The sequence below is a fragment of the Camellia sinensis genome, chromosome 11 (assembly GCF_055761805.1).
Source record: "Camellia sinensis isolate YWXY chromosome 11, ASM5576180v1, whole genome shotgun sequence".
NCBI classification, from domain to species: Eukaryota; Viridiplantae; Streptophyta; class Magnoliopsida; order Ericales; family Theaceae; genus Camellia; species Camellia sinensis.
In genome coordinates this window covers 96,133,196-96,158,890 of record NC_138971.1, presented here as the reverse complement: position 1 = coordinate 96,158,890, position 25,695 = coordinate 96,133,196, and the positions used below count along the sequence as shown (strand labels likewise).

General features: G+C 36.0%; 1 protein-coding gene across 4 annotated transcripts; it reads right to left on the bottom strand.

Annotated features, from left to right (window-relative positions):
* Positions 1–441: 441 nt before the first annotated feature.
* Positions 442–25,430, bottom strand: APC2 (anaphase-promoting complex/cyclosome 2). Of its 4 annotated transcripts, XM_028206477.2 has the most exons (17): positions 24,949–25,381; positions 24,555–24,644; positions 21,588–21,647; positions 21,186–21,417; positions 19,310–19,599; positions 18,119–18,190; positions 17,103–17,347; positions 15,988–16,404; positions 15,654–15,855; positions 15,393–15,507; positions 15,079–15,164; positions 3,878–3,997; positions 3,645–3,733; positions 3,485–3,566; positions 2,676–2,867; positions 749–817; positions 442–658 (listed from the first exon to the last, which is right to left on the bottom strand). In XM_028206477.2, exons 1-17 carry the CDS (start codon positions 25,183–25,185, stop codon positions 536–538), a joined length of 2,721 nt encoding a protein of 906 aa, XP_028062278.2. In that variant the 5' UTR covers positions 25,186–25,381; the 3' UTR covers positions 442–535. The 4 variants fall into 4 exon arrangements, with proteins under 4 accessions (XP_028062278.2, XP_028062279.2, XP_028062280.2 ...); XM_028206478.2 differs by lacking the exon at positions 21,588–21,647 and having other exon boundaries at positions 24,949–25,430; XM_028206479.2 differs by lacking the exons at positions 21,588–21,647; positions 24,555–24,644 and having other exon boundaries at positions 24,949–25,347.
* Between the last annotated feature and the right edge of the window lie 265 nt (positions 25,431–25,695).

The following is a 25,695-nucleotide window of genomic DNA, read 5'->3' as shown; positions in this document are numbered from 1 at the left end:
TAAATGTATTGGGTGAAAATTTTTCATGATGACCCAATAACCTATTCTCTATATTCAGTCTTCTCCTCGTCTCCTCTCTTTCCTCTTCAACCCTAACCCTAATTTCTTGAGCTTTACACTTTAACTATGCCTTCTCTCAATTTTTTAAGAAAATGAAGAATGGCAATAAAGCTTTTAAAATGAAGTCTTACTTTGCTATTTCCTTGTAGTAGATTTGGATCATATGGATGATGTTGCATATTCCATTAAGATTTTTGAATACAATCAATCTAATATATTTTCATAATTAACATAATATTTTCACACATTCGCTCAAACTCAAGGTGTTTTAACAGAAAACATTGGGAATTTGCTAAGAAGAAACTGAAATCGAGCAATGGTGTGAATCTTGATAAAAAAAATTAGCAAGTTGCGATGCCGAAGAGACGAAACGAAGCAAGATAAAACCAGACTGTAGATGCTGACAAACAAAATATACAATCAATCTAATATATTTCCATAATTAACATAATATTCTCACAATTCCATCAGTTCATCACTTCTTTAAAAAGTACATTCCACCTCTTAGCTCTAATTTCTCTTCTGCAATTAGACCGGATAAGAAGGTTTGCAACTGTTGCAGTGATTTGTCATAAGGAGGATCAGCTACACAAAACATCTGCAGCAATAGTTGTCATGTAAGTAACTTACGTGACGATACTGTTCTCATCTAAATCAAAATTTGAGACCTAAGCAAAACCTTTACTACCTTGAGAGTATTATGAATTCGATCCAATGCCATGCTGCCAAAATTTGTTAGCATCCCCGTGATAAATTTCTACAACCAAACCAAAAGTCCATTTAGAAGAATGCAGGAAAAAATATGACTTACAAGCCTTCAGAGATACACATGAACCATAATACATTTAATTATTATGAAAATTACTAGTCCATGGTGCTGTTCTCAAATATTTAAGAAAAATAGTAATTGGTTTTCTCCATTTCTAAATGCAAGAGTTTCAGAATAGTTGACAATTAGGTAACAAACAAGCCTGAAGGCTGTTTCTGTCCCAGCCAAGAGAGATGCTGGCCACCTGTTTTTTCTACAAGTGATAGGCAGTCTTAATGTTAACTTTTCTTGTCAGATTATTCTTTCTTTGATTGCAAAATAAAAAAACCACAGAGAGAGAGAGAGAGAGAGAGAGAATCTACAGCTTCCCTACTTGTGAAAAGTTTTATTGAATTTATTCTTCTGTCACCCTCATCACCACATCAAACCAAGATCTCCTTCTAGGTGAAGAACATGATAGCTTACACTTTCATTATTAGACAGAGTTCAGAGTGACATTGATTTTGCCTGAGGCTTATGTGTGGCTGGAGATGGTTGCTGGCCACCGTAAGTAGTGGCCAAAGGTGGTTGCCACTGGTTGGAGATGATGATCAGCTACCGAAGGTGGTGGCCGACAACCGGAGATGGTGATTGGCTAGCTAAGGTGGTGGTCGAAGGTGGACTCTGGGCAAGAGGGGTGGCCAAAGGTGGTGGCCTTCAATAGGAGATGATGGTTGTCAGTGGCTGTTAGAGATCACTGGTGACAATAGCCATAGGTGGAGGTGGCCAATGGTTGTTGGGAACAGTGGTGGGTGGTCATCATAGGGGGTAAAAAAAAAAACAAACAAAAAAACCAACTTTTTCCTAAACAAATATTTAGTACATTTTATAAACTGTTTACTAAGTTTTCAAAAACAAAAATAGATACCAAATGAGTTTTTGTTTTTAGTCTTTAAAATTTTTGTAAATATAAATAGAAAGTTGTAAACATAAATGTTACCAAACAGATCAGTGTTTGGGTCAATAGAATGGGGATGGAATGGAATGCTCATTTTTTCTGAATTTCCTTTCCCATGTTTGGTTTGGTTAAAAACAAAGTAATTTACATCGAAAATGGAATAATCATTCAATAATTTAGGAGAGTGGTTATTTCATTAAGAAGTCGATGAATTGTCATTCCATTAATGCTCTATTTGGTTCATTAGAATGAGAGAAAATGGAATGGAATGTTCATTCCTTAAGCTCTTCTATGGAATGATGATTTCATTTGTAATATATTTTTTAATAAATAAATATGAGAACGAATATTTTGATGAAATGAATATTCATTCCACTCCATTCCAGCTAACCAAATACTACCTAAGAGGTCAATGAATTATCATTTCATTCCTACCTAAAATTATTCTTATGAACCATATTCTTAAAAAAATGAAAAAAAAAATTAGTTTTTACACAAACATGCATATGATTTGTGTGGAAGTTTTAAAAATAAATAAATAAATAAAAAATAAAAATAAAAAACTCTGACCAATACTTTGTTAGAAATGAATAAATCTTCAAACAGTATCAATGTTGTCAGCATGATACTGTCTACAAGAACTTGTTCCGTATTTGTTAACATCTTTTTCTTTTTTTTTCATTCACTGTGTTTTGTGTAGAGGCAGGCAGCTCACACTTGAAAGCAGCCAATAAAAAGAAAAACCAAAAGACAATTCATGTGCAATGCACATGTACAAACACTAGTGACGTTAAAAGAAATATGTAGATGCTACCACAATTTGCAATCACGATGGAGTTATTTCAAAAGATCTAAACCTCATTAACATGCATAGTTACTCTAATACGCAACAATATTAAATCAACCTACCTCATACACAGTCATTTCTTTGCGTAGTTGATCCTCAACAGAAGCCACTGATCTCTCTCCATCCTCATCAACCACTAACAGCTCCTCGCAACCTCCACTGTTTGCGCCACTCCTGCTAGTGTCAATCGTTCCATCCACCAAGGCAAATATGTGGTCATTAGAATCTGCTTCCAATGATTCTGAAATAATTCCCTAAGGAAACAAACAGGCTCAAATCAATAGTTTGCAAGTAAGATTCTAGTCTATATTTTTATATAAAATACAAAATTTTGAACCTACTTGAGCAATCAATAGGTGAAAGGGTAATATTTAAAATGATACCATATACAGTATTGGCCACAATGAGGCTGATAATAGCTAAAGAAATAAAACAACTCAAAGCAAGGAAATGGCAGGGATATGGCAGCTTAAGTATAGAAAGTTCCAAATGCATTTATGTTAGTTAAAAAAAATGCTGAAAACCTAGAGACCTGGATGATGGCAAGTTTAACTTATGATTTCACAAGTAAAGGGTCATATGAGGGAGAGGCTTATAGTTCTAAAAGAGAGATTAAAGGTATTGCCAATTTTCCATCAGTGGCCCAAAAAAAAAAAAAACTGAAAACCTAGAGACCTAGATGATGGCAAGTTTAACTTATGATTTCACAAGTAAAGGCTCATATGAGGGAGAGGCTTATAGTTCTAAAAGAGAGATTAAAGGTATTGCCAATTTTCCATCAGTAATCAGACCAAAAAAGAAAAGAAAAGAAAAGATTTCAATAAAAGGATACAAGCAAATTGCATGGTGGGTTGGAACAAATGGAACTAACTTTGCTTATCCAGAAATTTATTCTCCTATTAAGTACATCAACAGGTAACCCAATAGCAGCTGCAAGATTCTTTGAGGTCCACCTGGAAGGACAAAACATAGGTTCATCAACTCACCATAAATGAATAACATAAACATATTGAATTGATTCTCAAGACTACCTTGTTTGATCTTGAAAGTGCATAATGATTGAGGCATGTACAGGAGTGACTGTGAATTGTAGGGATCTATCTTCAAATTCCAATTCCAACTAAAATAGCATGGCAATGAGAAAAATAGTCAATGTCATTTCATCAAGGCCATAACTTCTTTGTTTTCCTAATTCAAGCACTGAAACAAAATATCAACAGAAGCTCATGTTTGAAAGAAATATGAAATTTTTTAAGGGCCGAACCTTGACTGTGCCAAGATTTTTCTTCCATAGCAGCTTACGAGGGGTCTTGATTTCATTGAACCTTTTAGCATAATCACTAAGCAGTTGGTCCACAGGTTCAGGTAAGTTAAGTGCTTCGTCCTGCGATTCTCTTCAAGGTTATTCACAATTCAACTAACCTTGTTTACAAACCATCAACGAAATTATTCCAAACAAAATGAAAGACCAAAAATATGAGAATGAAATTAATAGTGCTTGCCATTTAATTCTGAGTTCAACACAGGTGAGGTAAGAATTTCACATAAGAGTGTATATATATATTTTCTGGGAGAGTATAACATATTTTCATACAAGAATAAGCATCGTTTTGAAATTAACATACCAAAAGAGACCTATATAAACATAAGTTTGTCATATATCACATAGAATGCAAAATACTTATGATATTTGCATTAAACTATAATGAACCAGGATCTTGAGGTGCTTTAAACTCCTTGAAGCGTCCCATAGTAGCATGCTCACCAAGGGCGAGGAACCTAAATGTATAATTGTTATAGATAGAGCTTCATAGCTTATCCTTGATAAATTGACTTTTACTCAACCTCAAAATACACAAACTGCAACGATGAAGGCACACTAGGGCCAAGGGGGACCATGGCCACCCCTGACCTTGAGGAACCCCTTATTGCATAGTGTACACACCAAAGACTCAGAAATTTTTTACAAAAAAATGGCCCCCCTTCCAAGAAAAGGGGGTTTCCAGCATGCATTAATTTCCTTCCTTTTTCTCTGTCAAAGGAAACAAAATGATTCTGCTTTCCTTTTTTCATTCTTTCATTGTTTTTTTCTTCATCATTATAAATTTAGTTAGTTCCATTGGTTTTAGAAATGCTTGTTTGGTTCCAATTTTCAGAAAACAGTTTTCAAAAAATTTTACTTTTTTATTTTTCGTATTTCAATGTTTTCAATGAAATTTTTTTAATATTTTAAGCATTTTTTTAAAAAAAATTTTAGACACACCTAACATAAATACACTTAAAAAGTATAATATTTGTAAAAAAAATCTTTAAAAAATACATTAAATACCAAAAAATACAAAAATTCAGTACATTTTCGTATTTTTGTATATTTATTAATTTTTTAAAATATTTTTCACAAATATTTTACTATTTTTGATACATCTAAGTAAGGTGCATCTAAAAAAGTAAAAAAATTACTTAAAATTTTAAAAATATTCACTAAAAACAAAAAAAAGAACATAAAAAACAAAAAACTCAGTTTTCAGAAAACTGAAACCAAACACACTGTTATTTTTTATTTTGATAGACCAAATATAGCTAGTATTATTAGTTGCAATTTTTTTTATAGACATGTCCTTGGCCCCCCAAAAGACGAAATCTAGCTTTGTCCCCAAAAAACTGCATGGACATGTGTAAGACAAAGGACTTGATATGCTCGTTTCAAACTGTTAAAATTCACCTACTACACACCTACCACTACCACCTACTACACACTCACCTACTTCACCTACTCTCCACCTACTCCTCACCTACTCCATACCTACTACACACTCACCTATTCTCTTCCCACTCACCCTCTTCTCTATATAGGAATCATGAATCATTGTAATAGATATCAATATATATCAATCAATAATACATCAATTCTAACATGGTATCAGAGCTATAAGATTTAGGCCTATATTTCTTTCTCGCCGGCGGGCAGTCGGCCGGCAATCTTGCCTTCGCTGCCCACTGGAGTTTTCTACACATACTCACTTGACGATCTGCGTTGATTCATGATCAGACAGTCCAATTTTGTTCCTGCCCCTTTGTTTCTGCCGCCACCGAGCTCGCCGGAGAACTCCGCCATGCTGCTCTCGCTCAGTCACCGGAGAACTCTTCTGCTCAATCCTTGATGGTGTTGTCATAGCTACACGAGACCAACAAATCTAAGCCCGGCTGAGAGAGACGGGATAATTCATTTAGGAGCTGCTGTTGTTGGCAACAAATCTAAGCCCTCTGCTGCAATATCTCTTGCATTCTAAGCCCGGCTGAGAGAGACGGGATAATTCATTTAGGAGCTGCTGTTGTTGCACATCAAAATCTGGCAACAAATCTAAGCCCTCTGCTGCAATATCTCTTGCATTTAAAGATGATCACAAGCGACTTGACTGAAAATGAACTGCTGTGTATGTGTTGTGGCTCTGTGTGAATGTGTGCATGAACTGCTGTGTGTTGTGTGTGGAGAACCAACCCGAGAGAGAGAAGTTGGGTGGGTTTCTCTTCTCTAAACCATGCTCCACAGGCTGTTAAAGCTCCAAACACCAAACACCCACCTTTATTTTAATATTTCCACCCATTTATTTTAAACTTTTCTTCCACCAACCCACCAACCCACTGATTTTATATTTTATTTTATCACCCATCATTTCTTTTCACTTTTTCTTCCCACCACTTTCAATCAACTTGTCTTGCATAGCGGGAAGATTGATAAAGAAAAATATTCCAATACAACAAAGCACACCCATTCTTCTTTTATTTATTTAATCACACTCACCAAGTTTGTTTCACTCTCATTATCACATCCATACACACCGGTATCATGTTGTCTTCAACTTTCTTTTATTTATCATTTTAAAATACACCCTTATCATGTTGTTCCCCACCTTCTTTATTTTATATATATATATATATATATATATATATCTCTTTTTTATTATATTCTATTACTCAAACTCTCCTCCATTTGATTTTAAAATCACTTATTTTTTATTTATTGTTTCCCAAATCATTTTTCCTCCTTTTTAAATACCCCCACTTTATTTTTGAAACAATCACACTGATATTTTTCATATAATCCATCTATAAATATTTTTTTATCTATTTTCTTTCTCCCTTGTTTTCTTTCATTTTATTTTTATTTTTTCAACACAACACTCCCAAAAAAAAAAAAAAAAAAAAAAAACCACACAAAACAACCACATTCACAGGCGGGGATTTTCTTCTCTACTCTGCCGCCGGTCTCTTCTTCTTGCCTCCGTCCTGGGCGGCCCTTGACGGTGTCGCCTCCGTGTTTCCCACTCCACCGAGCACGTTCACTCCCCCATACTCCTCCACTGCAGTGTATGGCGGACCTCCAAATCGGAACATCACGGTGGCCTTCCGCTTCAGCTCCTTGTTTTCCGCCTTTAGCACACTTATCTCTGCTCGCGCATCCTTATACATGCGTTGGAGCAGAGCTAGTTGGGCGTTTAACTGCTGCACCTCATTTGTCCTACTCTGCAGCCGGTGCGACAAGTTTGTGACCGCCGTCATGGTTTCCACACATGACTTCAAAGTATACTGATTGGCCTCAATATCAGTTTGCACCGCCATTTTTTGATCCACCGACCGCATCGGAAAGTTCAACGGAGCAAAACCAGAGGCGCTTGGTTGAGGTTCACTGGCCACCGCACCAGTTATCTCTCTTGTTGACTCGTTGAGGTCGGGAAAGAGAGTGAGCAGACCACGGGACGAAGAGGCCATATTCTGGGTAGCTGAACGGGAAGACGAGGCCATGTTATGGGTTGCTGAGTGTTTCAGAGAATGGTTGGTTACAGAATGGCAACAAAGTGTTCCAGAATCTCTTTCTCAGAAACGGAAGAGTTTTTTCAAAGGATTTTCGGCGGTTTCAGACTGGTTTGCACAGCCTCCGCCTCAACCTTGGTTAAATAGCCGAGGCAGACATGCGCATCATGCGCCTCTCGGCGCTCGCCGACAACATGGGCGCGCCTTTTGATGGCCCGTCTTTTGATGGCACGCCTTTTGATGGCACGCCTTTTTATGGATTGGGCACGCCTTTTGATGGCACGCATTTTTTGACAGATTGGGCACACCTTTTGAGGGTGCGACTTTTTAGGGGTCCGACAAGACTCTGTAAACTGTCCCGACATTGATTCCGGTTAGCTCCTTCATGGGTCCGACAAGACTTTGTAAACTGTCCCGACATTGATTCCGGTTAGCTCCTTCATGGGTCCGACAAGACTCTGTAAACTGTCCCGACATTGATTCCGGTTAGTTTCTACAAGGGTCCAGCAAGACTCCGTAAACTGTCACAACATTGTCTGCTACAACGGTCCGACATGACCCCATAAACTGTCTTCTACATCGGTTTGACACCGCCATCCGGTGTCCTCTACACCGTTATGACACCACCATACAGTGTCCTCTACACCGTTATGACACCACCATACAGTGTCCTCTACAACGTTATGACACCCCCATACAGTGTCCTCTACAACGTTATGACACCACCATACAGTGTCCTCTACAACGTTATAACACCACCATCCAGTGTCTTCACCAATGGTCTGACACGACCATACAGTGTCTCCTATCCTCTTTTATTTTTATGTATTTTCTTGTTTTGTTACTCTCTCCAAACTCAAGTTGGTTAGTTCCTATCCCCCTTCAGTTTGCGGGGGGCTGTTAAAATTCACCTACTACACACCTACCACTACCACCTACTACACACTCACCTACTTCACCTACTCTCCACCTACTCCTCACCTACTCCATACCTACTACACACTCACCTATTCTCTTCCCACATCCTCTCTTCTATATATAGGAATCATGAATCATTGTAATAGATATCAATATATATCAATCAATAATACATCAATTCTAACACAAACTCTATAGAACAAGGTTTTAAGTTTTCTGATTTCTTTATAGCCAAAATGCCAAAATCTATAGGCAAGAAGCCACACATAAAGTGGCACAAAGGAAAAGGCATTCATAATGGTGGACATAAGCCATCAAACAGACTTGAACTTGTGACCTTTACTAAACCTCACAACAGAACAAAACTGTGAACACAGACTAGTTGAAATTGCATGGCAATTATTTGTGATTCAATATTCAAAAGAAGTGATCCCACAATGCAATATGGAAAACTGAAACTTCTCCAGCACAACGTTTTTTCATCTGTATGCCCTGTCCAGACTGCCCCTGCTTATTCCTACATGACAACTGAATGCAGCAGGAACTTTGACCTGCACTATGGAAGTTTTAGCAGTTTGCATTTCCCATCCGAGTCTCAATTTAACTGTTTCCCAGTTTCAATATGGCAAAATTTTATATTTTTTTTAATCCTGTAGTTTATAAAAAGGAGCAAGGACATTGTTTGCTCCCTTTCATACATGCAAACATTTTTGTGTAGCTTCTCCCAACAATCAATTGACAGGCCGGTAATTTATGTACATTAAATATAAATATAATTTTTATATTTAATGTCTATAAATTTTATACTATATGAAATGTTTTAATCTTATTTATTTATAAAAAATCATCAGTTAAAATATTTTACTTTAGATTTTTTTTATCAAATAAATTTATTTTGATAAAATTGTTAAAAAGGAGAGAGAGAGAGAGAGAGGGAAGAGGAGTAGGAGATCAATTGAGAGAGAACAAGAGATCAATTGATCGAGGTCGAGAGAGAAGAAGAGGAGATCGATCGAGAGAGGAGACGAGATCGATCGAGAGAAAGAAGACGAGATTGAGATTGAGAAAAGATGGACAGACAAATCAAGATTGAGAGTAAGGATAAGAGCTTGAGATCGCGATCAGTTACTTCTCGCATCAGATTCGCATTTCTCTCTCAATCAAGAGTGATGATCAGACTCCTACTACCACTTAAAGTTTCTCAACAATCCTTCCTCACTCTTCTCTCATGTCAGTTGTGTCCGAGAAAACCATGCCAAGTCCAACACAAATCTCACAACCGCACCCATGTCGTGTCATGTCAACACAGGTACTCTGCCCTAAAGTGGCGAGTCCATGTAACACAACCTATAATGATCGCAAATTTGAACTTTTAATTATTGTGTTGGAGGCCCAAATAACTTAGAATAATTATAATAAAATCCTCAACGGAGTCATGGTTCTTCAGCTTAGAACTTCGCCGATTAATTTTTCTACGCAATCAATCATCTCAATTTACGTGCATGGACTCTTGAGCCAACCCGAGACCCGAGGGACAAACCCTTCAGGATGGTCAATCTTGTTCAAATAGAATTTAATTGCATGTTAAGAAAGGTAGTGTAACAATTGTCTCGATTTGCATGCACCCGGGCTCAAACTGACATGAGATCCGAGAGATGGATCTTTGGGCCTGATAATTATTAATTTTGTGTTGTTTATGTGTATTTTATTTATTTTAGTCATCCCTATGAATTTTATGCAATTCTAATACATAAAACGTATAATTTATGTATCCAAACTATACAGTTTTGAGCTAGGGTTTTGGAGAGAAGTCCAAAACCCCAAATAGTGCATTTTACTTACATTTTGGCATCCCCTACAAGGCTTGGCTGAACCTATCTCTTGCAAGCTTTCATGTGCTCATCTTTTTCCCATTTTGGCACCTTTCCTTACTTAAACTAGGTACTTTACTTACGCACTCATGAAAGTAGAAAGACCACATTAATGCTTGTGCAAACTAAGTTACTTTTGTGTAAGTGTACTTATATGTGTATGTGTGCGTATAATTGTATGGAATTCAAAATAAAGGGGCTATGATTGTTTTGTCCTACCTAAGATCAAATCTAGGCCATTGATTTAAAGTTGGATTAATGTCTAATGAGAGACTTAATTGGTCTTCACCTATGAAGCACGGACACCGACACCGACACGGACACACATACAGACACGAACACGGAAACGAAACACGGCAATTTCTAAAAACTTGGGACACAGACACGGCAGGGGACATGGCAAATTTTTTAATTTTTTTATAAATGTTTTTATTTTAATACACATTAATTATTTTATTTATTTATTATATTTTATAAATAATGTGCTATTGTTAATTTATTTTTTTATTTTTAATTGATATATATATATATATTATAAATAAAAAAAATATAACAAATAAGGAATAATAAAATATGTTAAAATAAATAAAAAGAAAAATTAGATATTTTATTTTATAATTTTTTTTATTATATATGATTTAATTAGATTTCTTTTAAATAATTGGATGATTTATTTTATTTATTATATGTTAAAAAGTTAAGAAATAATAATTTACAAAAATTATTATTATATATGATATTTTAAGAAATAACAATTAGATATTTTATTATACATGATAAAAATTATAATTTATAAATTTTATTATATACATTATATAAGATAAATTATATTATATATATTATATATGATCAATTATCTTATATAAAGTAAATTATATGCACACAGAGAGAAAGAGAGAGAGAGAGAACAGAGATGAAGACGATCAAAGATGATTGAAGCCCTCAAGAGACGAAACCCTCAGAAATTGAAGAGAGAGAGAGAGAACAGAGACGAAGACGATTGAAGATGATCGAAGCCCTCAGAAGATGATCCCATGGTGCGTCCAGATTTGGACACGCGTGTCCCCGCCGTGTCCCTTGCAAAAAAATAAATTAAATTAAAGGGACACGCCACCTAGCGTGTCCCGTACGTGTCCTCGTATCTGACACCCACGGCTTCCATTTTGGCATGTCCATACTTCATAGGTCTTCACTATGGGTTACACATGGAGAGAGAGAAAAGGGTCCTTTATTTACTTCATCCTAGGGTTTTGGAGAGAGGAAAACGCCACACACAAAAATCAGGGTGTGATAACATGGTATTAGAGCTTAACTGGGTTCGAATACCCAAGACTGTGGGAAGTGACTAAGTTCACTATTTGGATGGGACAGCATAAGGATTTTCTACATGTGTGTGATTCATGCCAGAAATTGTATATAAGTTGAGATTTTCTAAGTGTAGAAAGGCCTAAGTATGTTTTTCTAAGTGTTGAATTGCACATTTAGGTGATAACATGCCTATGTTCTTATTTGTTCATATGCTTAAGTGTTCACATCATCCCAATACAGTCATCCACAAAATTATGGAATCAAGTCAAAACTTGGGCATTATCACAATCTCAAGTGTCACAGGAAGTCATATATCCTTCTTGTTTTGGTCCAATGGACGAGGAACAGAACTAGAAATATATCTCCATTTTTTCTGACCGAGAAGAAAATTTTTCATAACACTAGACCAATAAGTATAGTTGTCACGAGTAAGTTTGCATTTAATAGCTTGAACTTTATCTTCCAACATAGTAATGAACCAGAAAAAAAAAAGAAAAGAGAACTGATGGGGCAAAGTGTAATAACTCAAAATATCTTAGGGGTAAAACTGTAATAACCCAAAAGCTAGCACATATGGGTCAAAGACTTGATGGGCTGAGATTAGATATCAAACACGAAGACAGAGAGTGCTTCGTGTTTAGAGAATAGAAACCAGAGATCAGATAAGAAGATGTAGCTTCGATCGACACAGCCAGAGAGAGAACCAGACAAGTTAAGCGAGGATCCAAAGCAAAACAGAGGTAGCAAGAGGGAGAGAGAGAGAGATCCCTCAAACCCAGACAAGAGTCGCGACTTCAAACCAGGTACCAGAAAGCTGTCACGATTTCGGAGAAGACCAAAGTGAGGTTGAATGAGAAGACCACGAAGCAGAGAGGACTTTGAACAACAAGTGAGCACGAAGGGAAAGAACTTATAAACCTAATATTCTCACACACATATCTAATTAAATTGAATGATGATGCATTTTGGTTTAAACTGTTTCATGATAGAGGTTTCGCATGCTTAGGTGATTTGTATGTGTTTTAAAACCATATGTTAAACTGTAACATTTTCGAACCTGTCAAATTATTTTTGAAGTGATTAGTCTGGTTAAGTTTGCACTTATTTAGTTTTGCCTGGATATTGAGTCGTCCACTTTGGGAACAAGAGTCAAAGATTCACTTTTGAGTTGGTTGTACCTTAGTCGTATGTTGTTTGTTGTGTTTGTGCTTTCCTTGGCCGTAGTTTAATTTTGGTGTTGAAATTCCCTAAGGTTGGGAGGTTGTAATGAGAGAGCAAATTTGAACATTTAGTTATTGTGTTAGAGGCCCAAATAACTTAGAATAATTATAATAAAGTCCCCAACGGAGTCCTTGATACTTCAGTTTAGAACTTCGTCAATTAATTTTTCCACACGATCAGTCGTCTCGATTTACGTGCATGGACTCTTGAGCCAACCCAAGACCCGAGCGACAAACCCTTCGGGCTCAATGTACGATGCTAATATGATCATATGATCAATCCTGTTCAAATAGAATTTACTGCATGTTGAGAATGGTAGTACAACAATTGTCTCCATTTGCATGCACCCGAGCTCGAACTAACATGAGATTCGAGAGATGGATTCTCTAGGCCTGATAATTATTAATTCTGTGTTGCTTATGTGTAGTTCATTTATTTTAATCATCCCTATGAATTTCATGCAACAATTGTCTCAATTTGCATGCACCTGAGCCCGAACTGACATGAGATCCGAGAGATGGATTCTCTAGGCCTGATAATTAATAATTTTGTGTTATTTATGTGTATTTTATTTATTTTAGTCATCCCTAATACATAAAACGTATAATTTATGTATACAAACTATACAGTTTTGAGCTAGGGTTTTGGAGAAAAGTCCAAAACCCCAAATAATGCATTTTACTTGCATTTTGGCATCCCCTACGAGGCTTGGCTGAACCTATCTCTTGCAAGCTCTCATGTGCTCACATTTTTCCCCTTTTGGCACCTTTCCTTAAACTAGGTACTTTACTTGCACACTCATGAAAGTAGAAAGACCACCTTAATGCTTGTGCTAACTAAGCTAGTTTTGTGTAAGTGTACTTGTATAAGTGTGTATAACTGTATAAGATGAAATCTTGGCCATTGATTTAAAGTTGGATTAAGGTCCAATGAGACGCTTAATTGTTCTTCACTTTGAAGACATTGGTTACACTTGGAGAGAGAGAAAATGATCCTTTGTTTAATTCATCCTAGGGTTTTAGAGAGGAAAAAGCCACACACAAAAAAATCGGAGCGTGACACTACCTAATATAATGAAGCATGTCTTGTTTCCTCACATGCAAATCACATCTTGTTTATCAAGCAAGGGGAGAATAGCACATGTTCACTGCTTTTTGACAATGTGAATCTAATGGTTTTTTCCCACAAGGTTTTCATTTATCACTCAACTGAACCTAGCGAAGGGAAGTTTGTATGATCATTAGTTTCTTAATTTTACATCAAGGCACCTGAAAGACAACTGGGTGAGAACTCCATGCTTACAGAAATTGTAGGAATCAAGTCATACCGTAATTGGCTGGAGATTAGTCTAATTTGATTTTTCTGCATAAGGGCTTTCTCTTTTATATCTTCTTAAAATTCTGTTATGTAAGTGCAATATTCATGTTTCATGCATAAGGAAACCAAGGTGTGATTGGTTAGAGTCAGGGAACATAAATCCTGATTTGATATCTTCATTCACATACTCTTAGCGTTCAACATTGCCATAATCATAATCAAAGTAAAAATGCTTTTAGCTTTGTTCATAGACATGAAGATGTCCTCAAAGTGTCATTTGTCATGCTCAAATCCCCTCTTGTCCTAAGACAAGTCAAGGTGAAGCCATAAAAGAGAGATAGGCACAGTAATTTTTACATTTCTCAACTCTAACCTCCAAGCTACAAATCCTCTGGTGATCCTCCAATAGAAAATCCTGTGCCCTACCCCAGCCTAGGTTGACTTGTTCTGAGACCAAGAATAGGTTGGAGATTCGCTTGTAAATCATGATGGATCAGTTGGGAGTAGCTTAATGATCTCTAAGTCAATCAATGGAGATCAAGCCAGCGGTTATAAGTGATCGCTCAAGTGGAGACAGGCAATCAGTGATAGGTAACGGGTATCTTGAGTGAGCCCTGTGTATGCCTTAGTACATTTATTTTGATTGTCCAGGAGAATATGTGGAAGCACTGGCCCACGTGTCACCTTATGAGGCTGTCACATGGAGCTGGCTAACTTATAGGGGGATGATGTGGAGATGACTGACATGTCGGAGCCACACTACTCTCTAGAAGTGTCCATGCCACTTGCATAAAATCAGATATAGAGCTGGTTCTTTGACAGAAATCCTAATAATAAATTATGATTTATACAAAAATAAATAAATAGGATCATGATAGAAAAACAAAAATCTCTCCTAGCAAGAGAACTCTAGATGTATCAAAGTATTAATGCGCTTTATTTAATTTTTTTTTTTTCCCCAACTATTGCTTTCCATGAAGTGCAGGTCTTGATAAAGAAAAATATTCTTCTTTCATACCTGGATAGGCGGCCAGAAATTTGAAGATATAATAGTAGCATTAAGAATATCCAGAGACACCTCATTTTCCCCCAAGGCCTCAGCTCCTATAAATCAATTATCAAAAGTTACTATCATAGCTTCAGAAAAATATGTATAAGAAATGGTAAATATGGTCTATGTCAAGATTGCAAGAGCAGACACTAAGGCTTCTCTTAACACATACTCTCTTTTTTCATATAAAAATAAAATAAAATAATAACAATAATTATAATAATAATAGTTAAAGAATACCTGCTTATGACAAATTAAATAAATGTGTCTAAAGAGAAAACCTGATTGAGATGGATGATTTATAGTTGCTTTTATATTTGCGTTAGTCCTCTTTGAATCAATCAGATCATTAAGCATTATTTCACACCTTTGCATGCTGCTCTCTCCAAAATGTATCTGGAAAATAACAACACAAACTTGAACATTGAGATATATTAAAAGCCGAATGCAATAGAATATTAAAGAACCCAATCATCAACTGCAGCCAGTACACTCGTGCAAAACTAACTGAGTTATTAGATTTCTATACATAGACAGTATACCTTGAGAAGTTCCAAAGTGCGTATTTCTGCATCTATATCATAGTCAGATTTGTTTAGAAGCTTTTCAGCTAGCATAACACGATATTCATTAACTAGCTGGTCCTTTGAACCGATGATGCTGACAACCATACCAAGTATGTCAACCTTCCTTCGATTCCGGCTACCTTTCAAGGGATCCGCCTCTACAGGGTCAGGCTCCCAGCTGAAAGGGTTATTTCATTTAGAATATGTCAATTTTCAAATATGGTAAGCAACAATTATAACATCTGCTCATCTTCAATTATGATCTTAAAATTAAATCCATTTCATTTATGCCAAATTAACATACACATACCGTTCAGCATTGATCCATGCCTGCTTGATATCAGTGTTGATATCATCATCCACACCAGTGTTTTCTTGACTTTCTTCATCTCTATTTAATTCTTCTAGAAGGCTATCCCCGGTATTTCCAGGTCCATTGGAATTCCCACCTGTCCCATCAGTGAGCATGGTCACAATGCATTTAACTGTGTCTTTCCTCCCCTTCAGGTACTCCCTTATTGGTTCACTAACTGCTTCAAGAAAAACACCTGCAGGGTCTATCGTCCGAAGTGCTTTAACCGTTGAAACATACTGATGCAATATATCATTGGTTGAGGCACCGGCTGTAAGTAAGCGATATCTTAGTGCAGAAATAAATGAATCAACCAGCTTTGAATGTTGTCCGGTATATTCAAGGCATTGTTTCAAGTCTTCGATAGCAGGAGAGCTGAAAAGTTAATAACCATTGTGAATGTATCAAGTTAATGCCCATGAAGACCTTGTACGAACACCAATGTGTTCCATTCCACATATTGATTCTCTTTTAAAAGAAAATGTATTAGACGGTTTATAACACTTCTTGTTTTTTGATATGGAGGTTAGTAAGACTTCATTTATTTGTATCTATTATTTTTCTTCTTTTGCTTCTACAACTCGTTGAATAGCTTTAAAGAAACCAGTTCATTCCTCCAAGACAAACTGCAGGATTGATTTCTGTATACAAAAGTTCTATACATGGAATGTGCACCAACAGCAGCTCAAGCATCTTAAACAGTACCCCTTCTTGCCCAATCCATATGCTCTACAACAATGGAATTAAACTATAATTAATTTGCTTATTGAACAAGAAATAATTTGGGCATACCAACTACTTTTCAGAGCAACACATCAGTATGAATGCATGTTGGAAACATCAATTATATTAACATGACAGCAGCTAGAGCATTTCAAGCTTTCCAGCTTGCTATGCCAAAAATTGATACGCAATTCAGACTCTAAAGATATAGCAACCACTGATTATATTGAATTTGTCACTGCAATTCGCGTCTACACCAAACCTCAACTAACTAAAGAACAAAGCAACTGCTCAGCTACTGACATTACTAGAGTTTATTTACGTCAAGTTAAGAATGCATAAAGAACTACCTGTCAGGATAGTCCACAATAATCTCGAAAAGTTTGGCAGTTCTCAAGTCTTGCAATGTTTCATAAGCAAAATACTCTAGCCGCAACTGCCATCTAATGAGTCCTTCTGAGGGATTGTCTACTCCAGCATAGCATGAGGATGGGTGTGATGCCAACGGTGATTTCAGATCCGAAGAAGGGCTATCATAACTGATGGACTCACCAAGATAAGCAAGAAGTGCATGCAAGAACTGCAGAGGCACAGCCTGTTCAGATACCTCTCAATATTAGAAGCTTTTTTTGGAGAATTCTCAATATTAGAAGCTATTCACTTGTTAGCACAAAATGTTATCCATAATAACAAGATGGAAACTAAGAAAAGTGAACAGAAATCGTGCATACGATATTGTTCATTATGTAATGCATAATTTGCAGATTTAGCATAACACTGGGAGAAGAAAAAAACACAGTAGGCCAATTCCAGTAGTTCTTCTTAAGGTAAAAGTAATGTAAGTGTAAGTGAAATTAAAACATTGAGGTAGTGTTTGATTCACTGATATGAAGGCTGGAAAGCCTCGAATGGAATGGTCATTCCATCAAAACACCCATTCCCATGTTTGGTTTTGTAAAAAGGAAAGGAATGTGCATTCAAAATGAAATCACCATTCACCAATTTAGAAGAATAGCCATTCCATTCCTGCCCAAAACCATTCCAGCAAATCAAATACCATCTGAGTCTGATCGATGCAATGTGCCAGCCAGGTACCAGGATAACTGCTAGGCTATTCTGCAAATGATGCCCTGTATATGGAAGGGCATTTCAACAACTGAATCATCATACCAAAGTTGAAATACCAGAGTAGCCAAGCATGCATCAGCAACTTGGTATATAAAGCCAAACCACATCATCACAACTCACACAAAGTGCAAAGTTGAAATATCCTATCTAGAGAGTATAAAATACAATCGAATAAAGTTTTTAAGACCAGTACTATTTTTGAAAAAAAGAAAATAGTGGGATGGCACATGAGAATAACCTGTATCCATCCTTTAATGGACTCCAAAACAGAACTCCTATAGTCATCACCAGCCAGATTGTGAACTTTAGCCTGCCATGAAAATTGAAAAATAATGAATTTTTCAGAAATGTCACATAACACAGAAATACAAACTACAAGTAAAAGAAAAAAACAGTGACATGTAATTGAGAAGCTGTAGTGCTAGCCACCAAGTTCAAAAAACTAAAGTGGATTAATACAGAAGAGATCACTGGATCTATACATTTCAGTATGTTTGGACAGAAGTGAAGGGAAAGGGAAATCAAGTGTAGGTAGGCGGCGAAGGGAAATAAAGAGAAGGGAAGGGAATGGTTACTCTTCCTCTTTTTTGGATAATGAAGAGAGGGTAAAGGAAGGGAACTGAAGCAATATTGTTTGGGAGAGAGGGGGAGGGAGGGGGAGAGAAGGGACGGATATCTTATTTTAGTGAGTAGAAGAGGGTATAATTGGCATTAACCCTTTGTTAGAAATGGGGGCAAAATATGTAATCTAAAAAGCTTGGACACTTCTAAGAAGGTCTGTGTCCATGTTGTGTCCGTGTCCAACAAGTGTTCGACACCAACACTCATTGGACACTTCCTCACAGGTGCTCGACACCAACATTCATCAGACACTTCCTCACATGTGTCTAACACACATGAAATACATTATAAGCTTGGACAAACTCACTTACATTGATAAATGAAAAATAATATAGATTTATATCTATTAATCCCTTCTTTAACCTTTAAGAATTAGTATTATGTTGCATTTTTATAAGCTTTGAATGAAATATTCATATATATAACATATAACATATAACAAAAAAAAAAAAAAAATCATATATTTTGTGTCCCTCCATGTATCGTGTCTTGTATTTTTTAAAAATTGATGTATCAGCATGTCCATGTCGTGCCCGTGTCGTCTCACATGTCCATGCCCATGCTTCATAGTTGGTAATCACAAACTCTCCTTCACTTCCCCTCCAAAATCTAATAATTTTAGAGATAAACAAAAGTGGAGTCAAAAGGGTTTGACCATCCCTCAAAACCCCTCCCCTTCCTATTTTGATGAACACCCAAAAAGGGGAAGTCATACACTTTCCTTCACTTTCCCCAATCCCATCGTAGATAAGATAAGCTAGAGCAAACAATGGATGAAGGGAATTTGATATGTGCAAAACATACAAACCTTCAAAAGCAGAAGTATAGCAGAAGCATAGGCATCTTCAGTCATAGATGTAAATCCAAGACTTCTAAGATCACGCACAACCATTCCAATGTTCTTCACTAGTTTGCTGTTCGCCAATTTCCGATGATAAAATTCATCAACACCCATGTCACCTGTTCTGTAGGGGAGTTTATTTTTTTCATCTAGGTCCATGTCATCATTACCTCGTGATTCATTATCATCTTCACAATCTTCAGCCATAATTATACTCAACTCCTCCAGCCTTCCCTTAAAATACCAGTGGAGTATCTCTAAAATCATTATAAGACATATAGAAACATTATTAACAAGTCCCAGATACATCTTGGCTTGCATATGTATCATGTACATAACGCTTTCAAGAAAGACCTTCAATAAGGAAAACCAAATTCAAAGAATGGAGTAAAACATTTAACCCCCATGTCAAAAAACTGCAGCAGCCAATGAGGCATGGAAACATGCTGATCGCTAACGAATTTTGGAATTATAAAATAACATATAACGCAACTGTGATAAACGAATGATTGGCATGGAAGGAATTTGAATGGAACACAAACAAAGTTCGCCCATAATTTTTATTTTAATTTTTTTAAGTTCCTCCAAACTTTTACACTAGGCAAAGGATAAAAGTAATAAACCAATGACAGGAAACTAAAGAAGTTAGTCATTCAAATAATGCACATTCAGATTCTGGGAGCAGGAATGTCTGCGACAGAACATAGCATTCGTGTTTGTATTCATGGACCAAAGACTGAACCAATTGCACATATTTTTCCACTTACCAGATATTTATCTACTACAAAGATCACAAATACTATCATTTCATAGAAGCATTATAGTTTGTAAACATCATTTTCCCTTAAAAAGAAAAAAACAATTATTTAACAAATATGGACTATAACCATCCTAGTGTCCATGACTTGACTTTTAGATGAATGCAAAGCACTTAAACACATACGTGACATACCCGCACCCGACACCCATACTCGATTCTATGTAACATAGCAAAAGGTATCAAGGATATTCACATATTCCACATCGCATTAAACATTGTGAGTCCCACAACTGTAAGATAAACAAAGATGTGAAGGGATCCAATTTGCTAGCTTGGTGGTGTCATATAAATGAAATAATTCTCTGGCACAAATTCTCTCTCATTTCTCTCATGTATTTCTCTCTCATTAACATTGTGGGTCCCACAACTGTTAAATAAACAAATATGCGGAGGAATCTGTTCATTAATTTGGGCGGCGGGTGGGATTTAAATAAATTAAATAGAAAGCACAAAGGGCAAATATCCATAAACATTGTAGGTCCCACTATGGTTAAATAAACAAAGATGAGATACATTAAGTCCGCCTTTTATATATAGAAGTAGATATAATATGTATATGTTTATATATATAGAGAGAGAGAGTGAGAGAGAATCAAAAAGATAGTAGAACTTCAAATTTGCACAAGTGCATGTGCGCGAATGTCTTCTGACAAGTTAATTGACATTTAAAATGGCCATGATACACATAGACAGAAACACCAATATCTACAACATAGACGTATCATTTTTATCAAGAACCCTAAGAAGTACATCTACTAGAAAGAGTTAATTTCAGGTATTTCAACCTTAGACTTCCCCATTGAAGGATTTAGAAACAAGCTTGGCTTGTATATAGCTAAATTCTTGTGAATAGGAAGTGAAAACATAGTGAATTGAAAACATAGTTACAATTTCATCACCGTTCTCTTTTCATTAACACTTCGAGAGAATAACTGAAGATTACAAGAGAGTCAGTCATAAAATATCTAATGTTCAATAATGTTTATTTACAAGTTCATAACGAACATATCTAGAAACTCATACCAGGAAAATGCCGAGGAAGAGTAGCCATGAGAACTGAAGACACTATTAATTGATATTTAGACAACAGATGGAGTCTTTCAGCATCTGGGCTTTGTCTTTTATCTAGCGCAATATCTTTGTTCGACTGTAAGGCACGAATTAGCATTAATAGGCACTTCTCTTGATACTGTTTTTCAAATGATATCTCTTCCAGAGCTTTACATAACTCTTGCTGAACCCTATCCTTAAGAATCTGTTTCAACATTAAGGGGGATCGTAATATCATTAAAAGAAGTAACGAACTGCAATCTGATTGGCACAGAAGTGTTAAAGAAACCAAAAAGTTTCCAAGAACAACAGAAATAAGAGGCATCTTATAAATGTGATGCAAGTCTGGAACCAAAAATGAAGAAATAGGTTTACCTTCACTAGGCGATTTTGATGTCCTAAAGCCATGTTTGGATCATGGATCTGGGTAAGGATCTGGAAAGGGAAACAAAAGGTGAGAGAAATGTGAATGAAATCTAAGCTAATTCTTTCTCCATTTCCCTCACATTTTCCTTTCCTTTTTCAAATCCCTACACAAATCCATGATCCAAACACAGCTTAAAAGCATTCAGCAACAGTAAAGAAAATTAAGCTGGACTCTTTTCATAAGCAATTATATTTCACCAAAGGGCACCAAACAATGAGCACAACCCAAGTACAGGCAAACCATACAGCTATAAAATGCCTCTATATCTACAGGAACATAAGATCCCCCAAAAAAACATCACAAAAAAATCCAGAGGAAAAGAAAATGCATCCAATAGACAAAAAAAAAACAGAGTAAAACAATGTTGTCAGCATTACTGCCTTCGTTTTCTACTATTTAGTATCCTCAAAAATTCCAGTCCCTCCCTCTATAAACGGCAAATCAAACACAATGGGACTCTCTCCCATGCCTTCCTCCTCTCCAATCGGGACATCCCTCCCCACGAACCAAAAACAACTCACAAGCAAGCAACACATTGCATCACCCATGAAACCCCAAAAATAAGAAAAGTCCAAGCTCCATAATTCCCTAGGTCTTAACCCTTATACTTGCAACACCATACCATAATAACTTTAACCATTGGTCTCAAATTATCAACCATCAAAAAACTTCTCAGGCTGCTGACAAAGCAAAGAGGTCACCTGAAGCCTGGCCTCAATATGCTTCAAAAGGAAAGACAAATTCCCCTAACCACCCGAACATTTATAGAAAGATATCACTGTACACACTCCATTCCTACTTGCCATGACAAGATAGCCTCTCCCCTCCCAAATAGATAACTTGAAGCCCAAAAAGGTCTCCCCAAACTTCAAGTCCTGCAACAATCTCCCTCCAAACAGGGGAGCCCACACTACTTCACCGTGCAGCAATATATATGTTGAAGTAGACAACCATACTGACTTTTAACAAACAGTAAGGTTATCATCCTGCTCAATAGTAAACAACCAGAACTATTTGACTAACCCTATTGAAGGACCCTTTGAAAGTTTTTTCAGGATTCATATATGATCGAAAAATGAAGAAAATCAAGGCCATTAATTAACTACACGTATTAATTTTCATAATATATCAAAAATGTAAAATAAAAGAAAAAGAAAAAACTCTCGGCCCCCAGCATAAATGGATATTTTGGCTTAAAGACCAGTACAGCAAAACAGAAGAAGAGGGATAATTAAAGTCCAGAGACTGCAAAGTCACCTGCCATTAAATTGTGAAATAAAACAAAGCATATTTGAGAAATGAATATATAAAACAGCAAAACAGTATTAATGAAAATTATTGGCAATAATAATAGAACCATGTTGACAAATGTGCCCAACAATGGAATCTCCCTCACTTGAAAAGAAATTGAGAATAAATTATACTTAAGTATGTCCAATACAAAAGCGTCTTCTCTCTCTCTCTCCCCTCTTTTTTCCTCAAATGATAGATAAAGATCAAGTTTAGATGGATTTTGCCATTTGCAACAAGAATTTCATAAAGAGTAAAGTAGACTACTATAGTTGAAGAGTTAAGCATGAACAAAACATTTTAAAGCAGATTAGTTATAAAGTAATCATGAAGGAAGTAAATCACAAACAAACCAAGTAATGAGACACATTTTTCCAAAGAAGTTAGCCTCTCACCTTCTCGCCCTCAAAGCATTGAGAAATTGGGTTACTGTAATATATATATATATATATATATATATATATGTATGTATGTATATATTCTGTTAGGTAGCATTACATTCATGGATTTAGATCTGAGCCCTCAAATCACAGACCCATTGTTTGGCAACTGTTTATGCAGCCAAAATCAATTTACGCTAAACCCCAATTCTGCATTTTAAAGATAACTACATGCCATCTGTCATTTAAAAACCCAAAGACAAGTGGGCAAACAGTCTCCTTCCACGGTAACCAATCACTAAAATGATTTCCTTAAAATCCACATAAAATGAATGTGCAGTAGCATGTGCCCACTGCCCACTTGTGTGTGCCCATATGTAATAGCAATGCATTGACGCTAAAACAACAAGAGAAAAGTCCAACCTTTTGTCATTGAAATATAGTCCGAATTAGTAGATATTTGAATCAGTTCACGCTTGTCCAGAAGAAGTCACCAAACAATTATAACAGAGCAATACATAAGCATTCAAGAAATCTGTAATATCATATGAATGAAGCAAAAGAAAGCTATCAAAACTCTTAATAAATAGCTCATTTGTACTTTCAATGTGCAGAATTACAGTTTTTAGGCCCTATTTGAGTAGCAGGATTAATAGTGAAAGGATTAATAATCCCATGAATTAGTATAGGATTATTTATCCAATTAAATTTAATAAGATAACCATTTATTATATATTCATTTTGTATTTTTTCTTTTATACCTGAAATTATGATCCCCGCCCATTTCAATATTAAAACTCCCCAATTTCATTGTATTGAATGTCCACCATACGTCTAATCTGGTTAATAAAATTGACAATCAAACATGGGATTGTGAGTCCATGGACTAACAATTCCAATCATATGCTATATAATCCTACTAATGAAACATGCCCTTATGGTACAAATGCTAATCTTTGGTCTAGCTGAGGAACTTTCTGTGAAAAAAAGTAAATTCATAGATTACTTGAAGGGAACTTTGGAGGTTAGTCACCTCTATTAACAATCCGAATCATACTATATAGAGAAAATCAAATATTGTATTTATGAACAACAGAACATTTAATGAATGAGTTAGTGAATAAAGAGGCAACATATGAAATCCAGAAGCATATTAAGAACTTTATCCATAATGCCTTTTTTTTTTTCCCCCTAAATGACCAAAGTTAATTAAATATAGCGCATTGAAGCGTCACGTGTACATACAGGGTCCATGCTCATTTCTAGAGCAGCAACATCACTGTAAGCATCAAAATGCTGCCAAAACTTTGATGCTCCATTCTTCTCAAAATTTTCCTGAACCAAAACAAATAGCACTAGACTATAAAAATACAAGTATTGCTCCATTGCAAGCCTTAAATAAGTAGAAAAACAAATGAAGACGGATATTAAATAACGTTCAATTAGTACACATTAATATGTATTTGGGAACACATTACATTTGGCATAGTGCACAAAGTGGTTAGCCCGAGACTTGAGGTTATGTTAGGCCAAGGTTGAAGATGGATATTATATGTAATAATTTATTTTTTTTTTTTTTAAAAAAAAGAGATTGAGCAGTAGAAATATTGAACAAATGAATGGTAAGTAAGAAGAATACCTCTAGGGAGCAAAAGAAGTGTTGTTGCAGTAAAGAGTCGAGGCCGTGGTTGGAGAGAGTGTGAGCATGAGAAGCCAAGTTGGAACCAAACGAAAGATGAGCAGCATTGCCATTCAGCAGAGCTTCAGTGGCCAAACAGAAGCCTTTCCAGCTCTCCATAATTTCATTGATATCATCAGCGGTTAGGGACTCCAAAACCCCCAAATTGCAAACCGATGAAGTCGCGTCAATCGTCATTGGAACAAGATGGTAGCACAAAATTCAAACCCTAACTTCGCAATTCCAAGTGGGTGAGTGCGTTGAGATGGGATGCCTTTACTGGGGAAAACGACGGTTTAAGACAGGGGGCTCCGCCGGCGGCGAGGATACGAGGGATTTAGTAATTTAGTGCGCAAAAACGACAACGTTTTAGGTTGATGGTGGGTTGAAGTTTGATGGGAAAATTACAGTCCAGTTCCTATTTGTAAAAATAATTACAAAGAGATAAATTTTATAATATTAATAATTAAAATCATTAAAAGAAAGGACGAAATACTAAACCATTTGCTTGGTTAGAGTTTTTTAAAAATATTTTTTAAAAAATTTTACTTTTTGTTTTTCGTGTTTTCTTTTGTTTTTACTGAATTTTTTTAAATATTTTATGCAATCTTTTTAATTTTTAGACATACCTAACATAAATATACCTAAAAAGTAAAAAAATTACGAAAAAAATCTTATAAAAGTTCACTAAATATCAAAAATACAAAA